The following is a 13,375-nucleotide window of genomic DNA, read 5'->3' as shown; positions in this document are numbered from 1 at the left end:
CAATGTCATGAACCTCCATCCATAGTTCATCAGGCACTCTGATCAGGCAGTGCCTGATCTAGTCCCTTAAATCTAGTCCCTTAAATCCATTTCCCACTTTCAATGTATAATCATAAGGGATTTGATTTAGGTCATACCTGAATGGTCTAGTGGTTTTCCCTACTTTCTTCAATTTCAGTCTGAATTTAGCAATAGTGAGTTCATGATCTGAGCAACAGTCAACTCCCAGTCTTGTTTTTACTGACTGTATAGAGCTTCTCGATCATTGGCTGCAAAGAATATGATCAGTCTGATTTCGGTGTTGACCATCTGGTGAAGTCCATGTGTAAAGTCTTCTCTTGTGTTGTTGGAAGAGAGTGTTTGCTATGATCAGTGTGTTCTCTTGGCAAAACTCTATTAGACTTTACCCAGCTTTATTCTGTATTCCAAAGTGAAATTTGCCTGTTATTCCAGGTGTTTCTTGACTTCCTACATTTGCATTCCAGACCCCTATAATGAAAAGGGCATCCTTTTTGGGTGTTAGTTTAGAAGGTTCTGTAGGTCTTCATAGAACCGTTCGACTTCAGCTTCTTCAACATTACTGGTCAGAGCATAGACTTGGATTACCATGATATTGAATGTTTTGCCTTGGAAATAAACAGAGATCATTCTGTCATTTTTGAGATTGCATCCAATACTGCATTTTGGACTCTTTTGTTGACTTTGATGGCTGCTCCATTTCTTCTAAGGGATTCCTGCCCACAGTAGTAGATATGATGGTCATCTGAGTTAAGTTCACCCATTCCAGTCCATTTTAGTTCACTGATTCCTAAAATGTCGGCATTCACTCTTACCATCTCCTGTTTGACCACTTCCAATTTACCTTGATTCATGGACCTAACATTCCAGGTTCCTATGCAGTATTGCTCTTTACAGCATTGGACCTTGCTTCCATCAACAGTCATATCCACAGCTGGGTGTTGTTTTTGCTTTGGCTTCATCTCTTCATTCTGTCTGGAGTTATTTCTCCACTGATCTCCAGTAGCATGTTGGGCACCTACTGACCTGGGGAGTTGATCTTTTTCCCTTTTCATACTGTTCATGGCGTTCTCAAGGCAAGAATCCTGACGTGGTTTGCCATTCCCTTCTCCAGTGAACATACTTTGTCAGAACTCTCCACCATGACCCATCTGTTTTGGGTGGCCCTACACAGCATGGCTTATAGTTTCTTTGACTTAGACCAGGCTGTGGTCCATGTGATTAGATTGGTTAGTTTTCTGTGGTTGCGGTTTCAGTCTGTCTGCTCTCTGATGCCCTCTCTCAGTGCCTAATATCTTACTGAGGTTTCTCTGACCTTGGACATGGGGTATCTCCTCATGCCCCTGCTCCTGACCTTGGACATGGTATATCTCCTCATGGTCCCCTACTCTAGAGATTAAACATTATGTAGGGATATTGTTTATGAGTACCTAGATATATCATAAAAATATAAAGACGTGAATAACAAACCTCAAATGCAGGACAGTGGTTACCTTTGTAAAGGACAGTAAGGAAAGACAAGTGGAAAAAGGTGCTACTGAGGAGGTCTTCAACTAATATGAGCAATGTTCTAATCATTTAGCTGGATGATAGTGCACAAGTATTTATATTCTTTAACTTTCAGTGTGTAAATATATATAACAACTTTAAAAATAGAAGAGACAGGGAAGATGAAAAAAAATCTGGTTTAAATACATCTCTGGGACTCTAGGATGACCCTAACCAGTTTAAAATGATGCCAAACCATCCTCAATGGCTCCAGTCTGTTGAGAAGTCGTAGTAGCAGAGAGTGAATGTCCATCTCAATTCAGTCCTAAGTCATGGCCCAGTGTCCCAGTCATCACATCAGCACCCTCTCTGATAGATGTAGCTGAAGAGTGAAGTTCTATCTGACCAGTCATATGGTCTGTGACATTTTCCAAAATCAGACCTAAACTGGATCACTGAAAATACTATTTTGTTTTGTTTGGTTGGTTTTCCTTTTCTGTCTCTGTATCTTTTAACACTTTCAAGCAGTTCTCTAGCATTTGGTAATTGTTAACTGAGTGTATATAGTTAAGGGCATTTTACTGACTGTTCTATTCATAGAATTACTTATTTTTAAAATGTGTTTTGGGCTTCCCTGGTGGTTCAAATGATAAAGAATTTGCCTACAATGAAGGAATCCCAGGTTCGATCCCTGGGTTAGAAAGATCCTCTGGAAAAGGAAATGGCAACCCACTCCCGTGTTCTTGCCTGGAGATTCCCCATGGATAGAGGAGCCTGGCAGGATACAGTATATGGGGTCACAAAGAGTCTGACGTGACTGAGCAACTGACACACACACAATGTATTTAGTGGAGAAATCATTTTATATCAGACAACTGAGAGAAGCCAAAGAGTATTTAACTCTGAAAGTTCACCTCTGTTTTTTTTCTATTTTTGATATTTGCAGTTTTGATGGGCAATGATGTCTCAGAATGAAATTCCTAGCCATTTATACTACCCATTTCAGAATTATCCTGATAAACTGGTATCTGTTGAATTATTCACTTGACAATCTGTGAAAATATGTCTTTTCATATCTCACATACTCTTCAGCATCATCAGACATAGTCTCAGTTTGCAAGTTCATTTCTCAAATGTTATGCTTTTTAAGGATAAAAATACCAATCCATGGTAGAACAGTGCTCTAAAAATAAAATTATTATTTATATATGATTGAACTGTTTTTAACACTGTTTAAATTCAGGACAATTTTAATATCATAAAGTTAAGTTCTGACCAGTGGTCTTCAGTAACTCCATGATTAAATTCATTGGGGGAAATTCCTTGGCTGTCACATGATTAAGACTCCATATTTTCACTGCTGAGGGCCTGGGTTCAATACCTGGTCAGGGAACTAAGATGCCACAAGCTACATGGCACAGGCAAATAAAATATTAAAAATTCATTGGAAAAAAAATTCATTGGAATGAAAAGACAAATGCCTTTTTTAGAAAGATCTACAGAAATATCAAGTTGTCTGAGATCAGAGGTTGAATCTATGGCAGCTTCCTATTTGAGAATAGAGTCTGAAATCCTCTTCATCTTATTTTGAAAGAGAAAGTGAAAGCTGCTTAGTAGTGTCCTACTCTTTGCTACCCCATGATCTATACAGCCCATGGAATTGTCCAGGCCACAATACTGAAGTGGGTAGCTGTTCCCTTCTCCAGGGGATCATCCCAAACCAGGGACTGAACACAGGTCTCCCGCATTGCAGGAGGATTCTTTACCATCTGAGCCACCAGGAAAGGCCAAGAGTACTGGAGTAGGTAGCTGTTCCCTTCTCCAGCAGATCTTCCCAACCCAGGAATCGAACCAAGGTCTCCTGAATTGCAGGCAGATTCTTTACCAGCTGAGCTACCAGGGAAACCTCATCTTATTTTAGCAACAATAATATTAATAATGGTCCACACTTATCACACTCACTGTGTGTCAGGCATTGCACCAAGCCCTTTTTCTGCATCATCTCACTTCATCCTCACAACTTTACAACCGTGGCTCAAAGCAAGTAAGTCACCTGCCCAGCAGCACAGATCTGCTAAGTAGTAGAGCCAGGATATGGAACCAGATCCCTGAACCCAAAATCTATATTCTAGACATCTACCTGTGTTCACATGGAACCTTTGTAATTGCAGTTTACTATAGAAGAATAAAATAAATGGGGAAAAAAAAAGACCATTGACTTAGTAAAATGATGCTCAAAAGCCCAAATACTGGGCTTTGATTATCATCTGAAACTTGTTTCCACCACTTCTCAGTAACTTGAAAATTCTGTTAACTGAATTGCACTGAAAATGAAGATGAAAAAGAAACAAAGAATGTGTCCTTCTTCAAGGTACACATTCTTCTAAATGTTTCTGTAGCTTTATTCCTGTATATGAAGTTGTTTCTGAACTTCAGGAATAACCAACTAGCATTTTTTTCAGCATTTGATCACTATATTTGTTGGCAGACCTGTTGTAACCTTGAGTCACTTACAGGGAATTTAGATACTATTCTAATTGATTTTCTCACTGCTTACTGAGAAACAGAGCACCTCTTTCACTAGTCTCACAAATAATTCCATTTCTCTATGTCAATGTTAATTGAACTTACCTCATGTTGTCAATCTCTTTCTTTTTTTCCCTTGCAGGTGATGTCATTGTCTATATTAATGAAGTTTGTGTCCTTGGACACACTCATGCAGATGTAGTCAAACTTTTCCAGTCTGTTCCTATTGGTCAGAGTGTCAACTTGGTGTTGTGTCGTGGCTACCCTTTGCCCTTTGATCCTGAAGATCCTGCTAACAGCATGGTGCCACCCCTTGCAATAATGGAGAGGCCACCTCCAGTGATGGTCAATGGAAGACATAACTATGAAACATATTTGGAATACATTTCTCGGACCTCACAGTCAGTTCCGGATATAACAGATCGGCCGCCTCATACTTTGCACTCAATGCCAGCTGATGGTCAGCTAGATGGCACGTATCCACCACCTGTCCATGACGACAATGTATCTATGGCTTCATCTGGGGCCACCCAAGCTGAACTTATGACCTTAACCATTGTGAAAGGTGCCCAGGGTTTTGGCTTCACCATTGCAGACAGTCCTACAGGACAGCGGGTGAAACAAATACTTGACATTCAGGGATGCCCTGGCCTGTGTGAAGGCGACCTCATTATTGAGATCAACCAGCAGAATGTACAGAACCTGAGCCATACGGAAGTAGTGGATATACTTAAGGACTGTCCCATTGGAAGCGAGACTTCTTTGATTATTCATCGAGGAGGTAAGATAAAGGCTGGCTTAGCAATCAGTATACAGGTGAAATTGTAGAACCTTTATAATAATATTGAGAAAATGGAAGTTTCTTTGGGGTTGAATGAAACCGTACTTTTTAATTTTAAGTTTTATTGAATATAGTTGATTTATAATGTATTGATTTCTGCTGTAAAGCAGTGATTCAGTTTTATATATATATATTCCTTTTCATGTTCCTTTCCATTATGCTTTATCACAGGATATTGAATATAGTTCCATGTGCTACACAGTAGGACCTCGTTATTTATCCTCTCTGTATATAATAGTTTGCATCTGCTAATCCCAAATCCCCAGTCCTTTCCTTCCCCACCCCTCTCCTTTGGCAACCACAAGCCTATGAAATCATACTTTAAAAGTTGAAGGTAAGAGTAATAGAGAAAAATATAAGTCCAGGAAGCTATGCTTTTGAATTTTGAGAACATTTTCCCTATTTTATATTAAACACAATAAAAATAGTGCTTTCAGTCTTACAAATATCCACTGCTATGGAGAATTCCCTAGCAGTCCACTGGTTAGAACTCCAAGCTTTCACTACCAAGGGTACAGATTCAGTCCCTGGTCCAGGAACTGAGATCCCGCAAGCTGTAAGGTGAGGCCTATGTATCGGCCTATGTATTGTGTGTGTGTGTGTGTGTGTGTGTGTGTAAATATATATATATTGCTGTGAACTGAGAGGATAAAGATTGAGTTACCAAGTGTGAATAGGTTATATTCCAAAACTTTATTAACATATCAGTTGTGGAGTTTCAGACTAGTTTCCATTGACTAAAGTAAGAAACTTGATTTTCCTGAAGGAAACAAGGCTCTGACTTGTCCATAGGCATGCCTGCTATCAGGTAGAAGCTGGTTGAACTCCTTCCAAGCTCAAGTACAGTGTTGATAATCCCCAAAAGGACCAATGGGAATAGTGTCCGACTAGAAAAATCTTTTCAGAGTGGTGAGTAGGGTTGCTCAGGACACTTCTCCCATTACTTACAGGAGCACTTCATCAATAATTACCTGTAGCACCTTCTGTGACCTGGGAAGAAAGTTATGGAGCAGGGCTGGGGCTGAAGTTCTGGGCTGGGTGTCCCAGGTGAAGTGTGGAACTGGAAGTAGCAAGAACTGTGGTAGGAGCTCAAGCCCTGGAGGTTTCTTACCTTCCCCCTGCTCTGTGAGGAAGGGAATGGGGCTAAGCTGAGGCCACCTCCTTCATTTCTCTGCTACTCTGCTCTTGATTGTCAGTGAAACTAGGAAGAAAAAAGAGGGGAGGGTCAGAGATAGGGTACTTGAAAACAAAGTATAAATGAAGGGGTTCCGGCAAGTCCTAGTTTTCTACTTACCAATTTGAGGACTTGGGACACTCAGTCCATGAGTCTGAGATGTCTCATCTGTTAATATTCTGATGATAACTGTTCTTAGTGAAATGGCCCGCAATAGGTGCTCATTAAATGTCTGTTGTCTGTAGATTACCACCAGAGCTACAGCAGGAATGGGTCAGAAGGGGCAGTACTGTGAGGAACTCTTGCGTGAAGAGCACACATGTGGCAAACATATGTGACTGTCTATTCAAAGCATTAAAAACAGCAGGAAAGCCCTGACAGTTTGAAATGCAAATGAAAGCAGTCAAAGCTGAAAGAAGCACCTTTTATGATGTTTTTTGCCCTTTCTGCAGGTGTTTCCACTTACAGAAGTATTTATGTTATTGATTTTTGTGTGAAAATGGGTATGAGGTACTAGGCACAGTATTTCACAAATAGGCATAGAACACAAAGTACTATGTTCCTGTCTTAAAAAAAGAAATTAATATGATAGCAGAAGTCTTAAATATGACCTTAAAGCATTATTACAAAATTGCACTTGAAACTTGATAATTCAATATTGACAGTGTATTTTGATTTTCTACTGCTTAAGATTAAAACAAATACCCTTAATTAAAAAGCCATAATTTCATAATGTCCAATCAAAATTAAATCTTTGAGACAGATTCTTGATATTAAATGGTATAGCTGAAAATCACTGCAGTATCCTCTGATGACTCATAGAAACAAGTCTGGACAAATTTTTGTGTGTAATATCTTTATAGAAGGCATGATATAGTAGAAAAAATTATTCTGAAATCATTTTTCATATATATATATATATATGCCCACATATATATAATAAATATTTAGGCTTCCCAGCTGGCACTAGTGGTAAAGAAACTGCCTGCCAATGCAGGAAACATAAGCAAAGTGGCTTCAACCCTTGGGTTGGGAAGATCCCCTGGTGGAGGGCAAGGCAACCCCCTAAGTATTCTTGCCTGGAGAATCCCCATGGTCAGAGGAGCCTGGTGGACTACAGTCTATGGGGTTGCAAAGAGTTGGACACAACTTAAGCAGCTTAGCATGCACGCATGATATATACTCATATTAGTGCTATTTATACCTTTACTGAAAACATGTCTGTGTGCCAGCTGTCAGCAGACCACTCTATTCTTATTTGTTCTTTTCCTCTACTCTCCAGCATCTCCATTTAATCCTCATGTATTCAAAGTTTATTTTGTTTTTTTTTTTTTCTTTTTTTTTAAATTGAGACATAGTTGATTTGCATTATTGTTTTAGTTTCAGATGTACAGTGTGTGGGGAGGGGTGTGGGGGATGGTGTGCAGTCAGTCAGTCGTGTCTGACTCTTTGCAACCCTTTGGACTGTAGCCCACCAGGCTCCTCTGTCCACGGGATTCTCCAGGCTAGAATACTGGAGCAGGTTGCCATGCCCTCCTCCAGGGGATCTTCCCAACCTGGGGAGACTGAACCTGTGTCTCGTGTGTCTCCTGTATTGCAAGTGGATTCTTTACTCACTGAGCAGTACAGTATAGTGATTGAGTATTTTTGCAGATTAATATAGAAATCGAGTTTTCAAAGTTTTGTTTGTGTTTGGAATGAGGAATTTGTTTTTATTTTGTGGCTAGTGTAGAATTGCAGAATGTAGTACCCTGTGATGTTTAAAGTACTTCTGGTCAAAAAACCTCTCATGTTTGCCTCAGATTCCCACTATCTGAACTCAGCTCTCTGGAATTAATAGGAACTAACATGTTTTATGATGAAAATCACTTTGTCTTACCATAGGCTACTCATAGGTGCTTATCACTCAGATAAGCATAAATTTTAAAGAGCAAATTCATGTACCTAGGTCTTTGTATCCAGAGAAGGCAGTGGCACCCCACTCCAGTACTCTTGCCTGGAAAATCCCATGGATGGAGGAGCCTAGTAGGCTGCAGTCCATGGGGTCGCTAAGAGTCAGACACAACTGAGCGACTTCACTTTGACTTTTCGCTTTCATGCATTGGAGAAGGAAATGGCAATCCACTCCAGTGTTCTTGCCTGGAGAATCCCAGGGACGGGGGAGCCTGGTGGGCTGCCGTCTCTGGGGTCCCACAGAATCGGACACGACTGAAGCGACTTAGTAGTAGTAGGTCTTTGTATCAGGATCGTCAACTGTTTTAAATTATTTATAGGATATTTTTTTATTTTTAAAGTGGTTATGTGGTTTAATTTTCTCAAACAGTGTCCGAAGGTATATAATGAAAAGTAATTCTCTTTTCCCGGGATTTTAGTCCTCTTCCTAGAGGTAACCATATTGTTTATATATACACACTTCCAAAAATTTTGTGGTCTTAACTAGCATGTATGTTAATATATGTACTGTGTTTAATATAAATGGAATGATATTATACATACACATGTCTGGCTCTGAATAGCTTGATTATTAAGGTGTATTTTATTTTTTAACAAACATCATTGTGGTATTATTTATATACCATAGAATTCACCAATTATTTGTGTGCTCGGTGGCTCAGTCAACTCTCAGTTGTGAGTGGTCTAAGTGGTCTCAGTCCAACTCTGAGACCCATGAATTGGAGTTCACCAGGCTCCTCTGTCCGTGGAATTTCCCAGCCAAGAATACCAGAGTGGGTTGCCATTCCCTACTCCAGGGGATTTTCCAAGTCCAGGAATTGAGCCCATGTCTGTTGCATCTCCTGCTTTGGCAAGTGGATTCTTTGCCACTACACCACTAGGAAGCCTCAATTATTAATATAAGTATATATTTCGATAGGTTTTGCTATAGTGATTTAGCTGTGCAGCAATCACCATAATTCTTAGAACATCCATCATCCCAATTCCCTCAGCCCCTAGATAATCACTAATATGCTTTCTGGATAGTTTTGCTTTTCTAGACATTTTTGTATGTGGAATCTTACAGACTAGTTTTTATTTAACATAATGCTGTTGTGATCTACCCATGCAGGGAAAAGAATGAATAGCTTGTTTCTTCTTATTCCTGAGTAGTATTACATTGTATGGGTATACATTTTTTAAAAATCTATTCACCAGTGGAAGGACATTTGAGTTATTTTCAAGTTTGACATTTATAAATAATACTGTTGTGAACATTTACATATAAGTATTTGTGAGTGCATATATTTTCTCTTTTATTGAGTAAATACCTAGGGTCTGTTGGGTTACATGATAAGTATATATTTAAAGTATTCAGAAATAGCCAGAATGTTTTCCAAAATGGCTATACCATTTTACATTCCCACTACCGATGTGTAAGGTTTTCAGTTTCTGCCCATTGTTGCCCATGTTTGGTACAATTAGTCATTTTGATTATAGCCTTCTTTAGGTATAATGATGCCTTTTCTGATTTTAATTTACATTTCTCTAATTTTTTCATATATTTACCATGGTATGTTTTCATGTGTTTATTAACATTAATTATCTTCTTTGGTGACATGCCTACTCAACATTTTGCTCATTTGTATATTTATTGAGCTGTTTGTCTTCATATTAAGTTGTAGAAGTCCTTTTTACACTCTGATTACGCATCTTTTCGAAGATAAATGATTTGCAGATGTTTTCTCCTAGGCTGTGGCTTGTCTCTTCGTTTTCTTAATGCTTCCTTTTGAAACACAAAAGTTTTCTTGATAAAATCCAATTTATCATTATTTTCTTCTATGAATCTTTCTTTTGTGTTAGATCTAAGAAATCTTTGTATAATCCAAGATCACAAAGTTTTCCCTGCTTTCTTCTAGAACTTTTGTATTTTTAACTCTTACATTTAAACCTGTAAACCATTCCAAGATCATTGTTGAGCATAGAATAAGGGAATGTCTAAGTGCATTTTTCTGTCTACAGATTTCCAATTGTTCTAGCACTATTTGTTTAAATTAAAAAAAAAACAAAAAAAAAACTGTCCTTTCCCCCTTGGATTTCCTTGGCACTTCTGTCAAAAATAAATTGGCATAAATGTGGTTTATTGCTAGACTCTATTCTATTTCATTGACCTATATGTCTATCCCCATGGTCATACCACACTTCTAGACTAGCTTTATATATAGTCTTAAAATCAAGCAGCATGAGTCCTCCAACTTTTGCCTCTTTTTTCAAAATTATTTTGGTTATTCTAGACCCTTTGCATTTCCATATAAATTTTAGGGTCAACGTTTTAATTTTTTTTTAATAAAAGGCCTGCTGAGAGTCTGATGTTGCATTGAATCTATAGAACAGTTTTTGAAGAATTGCCAGTGAATCTCTCCATTCATAAATGTGGTATATCTCTTCATTTATTTGAATCTCCTTTAATTTCTCTTACAATGGTTTGTAGTCCTTAATGTACATATCTGTACTTCTTTTGTTAAACTTATTCCTACCTATTTTATTCTTCTTAAAATTAATGTGAATGGAATTGTTTTCTCAGTGTCATTTTCAGATTGTTTATTGCTAATATATAGAAATATATATTTTTGTTTTGATCTTGGACACTGTAACCCTATTACACTCACTTTAGTTCTGGGCTTTTTTTTTTTTGTAAATTCCATCAAATTTTCTATATAGTTATTATGTCATCTAGTAGTAAATCTTTATTTTCTTCTTTACAATTTTATGTCTTTGATTTTTTTCTCTGCAACTTGCTACACTAGCTAGAACTTCCAGTATGATGTTGAATAGAAATAATTATGAGAGAACATCCTTACCTCAATTAAAAAAAAAGCGGGGGAGGGGTGGCTTCCCAGGTAGCTCAAATGATAAAGACTTTGCTTGCAATGCGGGAGACCCAAGTTCGATTCCTGGGTCTGGAAGATCCTCTGGAGAAGAGCATGGCAACCCACTCTAGTATTCTTGCTTGGAGAATTCCATGGACAGAGGAGCCTGGTGGGCTACAGTCCATGGGGTCGCAAAGAGTCGAACACGACTGAGCAACTAACCCATATACACATCCTTATCTCACTGCTGATTTTAGTGATAAGGCATTTGCTTTACATCATTATTTTTTTTTAATGTAGTTTTTATATTTTGTGTGGTCAGGGCACTCAAGAGGACTATTCTCTTATCTGTCTATCCTTCACCCGACCAGTGCCTGCTTCACCTAAACCCTATATACATGACTGATCTTCCTCTGTACTTGCCCAAGGCCCCCGCTGGTGATTGTTCTTGTCAAAGGGGTGGTGAGGGTCATGCCCCTCTACTGGTTTCCCTGGTAACTAGTGAGCCCACTCCTGTAAATGATAACCTCAACTCCTCCCTGCTCCTGCAAGAATGAAGACTGCCACTGTGTCCTGCCTGCCATCAACCACACACACTGGGATATCTCTCTGAGTGAAAGTCACTCAAATGTGTCCGACTCTTTGCGACCCCATGGACCAAATAGTCCATGCAAGTCTCCAGGTCAGAATACTAGATTGGGTAGCCATTCCCTTCTCCAGGGGATCTTCCCAACCCAGGAATCAAACCCAGCTCTCCTGCATTGCAGGCAATTCTTTACAATCTGAGCCACCAGGGAGCCCTAAATAACTCTCTAGAATCTTGCTTTAGACATGTAAACTCCGCCATCCATGAAACCATTGATGTCTCTGTTGCTGACTCCTGTTTGTTTCCTAGGTCTTACATCTGGGTAAGCAATGGACTTGTAGGCCTGTGGGGTGCATCTCGACATATGCCCTTTATCAGGTTGAGAAAATTCCAGTCTTCTATTCATAAATTATTGAGACTCTTAATAATCAACGTCTTGACTTTCACCAAATACTTTTCCCACAACTATTGAGATGATCATGTAGTACTGTTCTTCATTAATAAAGTGCTATACATTATATGATTACTTAGATATTAAACTAATTTATCATTCCTGAGATAACCCCATTTGATTATGGTACATAATTCTTTTTGTATGTTGCTAGATTGTGTTTGCTTGTGTTTTATTAAGAATCTTTGAAGATAGGAGATTTTCTATAATTTTCTTTTGTCTGCTTTTTTTTTTTTTTTTCAGGATAACATTGGACTTTCCCTCTGTTCTCTGAGTTTGTGTAGTATTAATATTATTTCCCCCTTAAAAGTTTGGATAGAATTCACCAGTGAAGACATCTAGTCTGGGTTTTTACCCAGAAGATTTTTTAATTACTAATTAAATTTATTTTATCAATTTAGGTCTATTCTAATTTTTGGATTCATTGTTTTTCTATTTTCTAGTTTAATTATTTCCACTCTGATCTTTAACTTTTTCTCTTCTACTGATTTTTTCTTTGATTTATTTTACCTTTTCTGTCACCCTGAAGTAAAAGCTTAATGACTCTCTTCTCCCTAATAAAATTATTTGAAGCACTTCATTAGCTGAATTCCATAAATTTTTATATTTTGTGTTTTCGTTATTCAGCTCAAGATATCTTCTTATTTCCTTTGTAATTTATTTTATAAACCATAGGTTACTTAGAAACATGTTGTTTATTTTTTAAACATTTACGATCTCCCAGCTTTCTGTTGATTCTAATGATTTATACTTGGAGGATAATATATTTTATATGATTTCATTCATTTTAAATGTGTTGAGACTTGGATTATGGACTAGTGTCTTGCTTTGTTTAACTTAACAATTTATCTTAAAGGGCTTTATATATTCAGAAATACACCTCATTATTTTTAATAGCTATTTAATCACCACTAATGGATATTACAGTTGCTTTCCATTTTTATCTGTTATTAAAAAGTGATGTATCTTTGCACATCTATCTCTACACAAAAGAGTAAATCTGTCTTATAGATTCATCCCTTCTTTCAACAAATATTTCTTGAGTGCCCACTATGTACTAGGCATTTTGGGGGGACTGGAGGTAGAGCAGTATACAAAGTCACATCCTTTTTCCCATGCAGTTGGCATTCCTTTGGAAGGTGACAGATATAAATAAATAAATAGATATGTGTCCACATAAATCTGTCCTTTATTTGTCACATATCTCCTTACCCCATGGAGTTTTACTCTTGAATATTAATTTCATAATCAGTTATTTACCCCAAGTTATCTTCATGTTTCTTATATTTATTTCAGTTCATCGCATAGGATATGGGCCCACATAATCTTACTACCTACAAATAACAGTCACTGTGCCTCCTCCTTTCCTATTTGCATGCCTCTGCTTTGTCTTATTTAATACATCTGTTATTTCTTGAACATTGTTAGTTAACGAAGATGATTATAGAAATTCTTATCCCTGGCTTATATGAAAACTGTCTCATTTTAC

The 13,375-nt window shown here is 37.9% G+C and overlaps 1 protein-coding gene across 12 annotated transcripts in view; it reads left to right on the top strand.

Moving 5' to 3' along the window:
- The window catches only part of MAGI2 (membrane associated guanylate kinase, WW and PDZ domain containing 2), a 1,464,809-nt gene that overhangs the window by 1,198,330 nt on the left and 253,104 nt on the right, over positions 1-13,375 (top strand). For all 12 annotated transcript variants that reach the window (XM_027539773.1, XM_027539768.1, XM_027539771.1 and 9 more), the window contains one exon: positions 4,175-4,813. In XM_027539773.1, coding sequence (XP_027395574.1) covers positions 4,175-4,813 — 639 coding nt within the window. The remainder of the gene's footprint in view (positions 1-4,174; positions 4,814-13,375) is intronic.

The sequence above is a fragment of the Bos indicus x Bos taurus genome, chromosome 4, assembly GCF_003369695.1.
Source record: "Bos indicus x Bos taurus breed Angus x Brahman F1 hybrid chromosome 4, Bos_hybrid_MaternalHap_v2.0, whole genome shotgun sequence".
NCBI lineage: Eukaryota > Metazoa > Chordata > Mammalia > Artiodactyla > Bovidae > Bos > Bos indicus x Bos taurus.
This window is presented reverse-complemented; position numbering and strand designations above follow the sequence as displayed.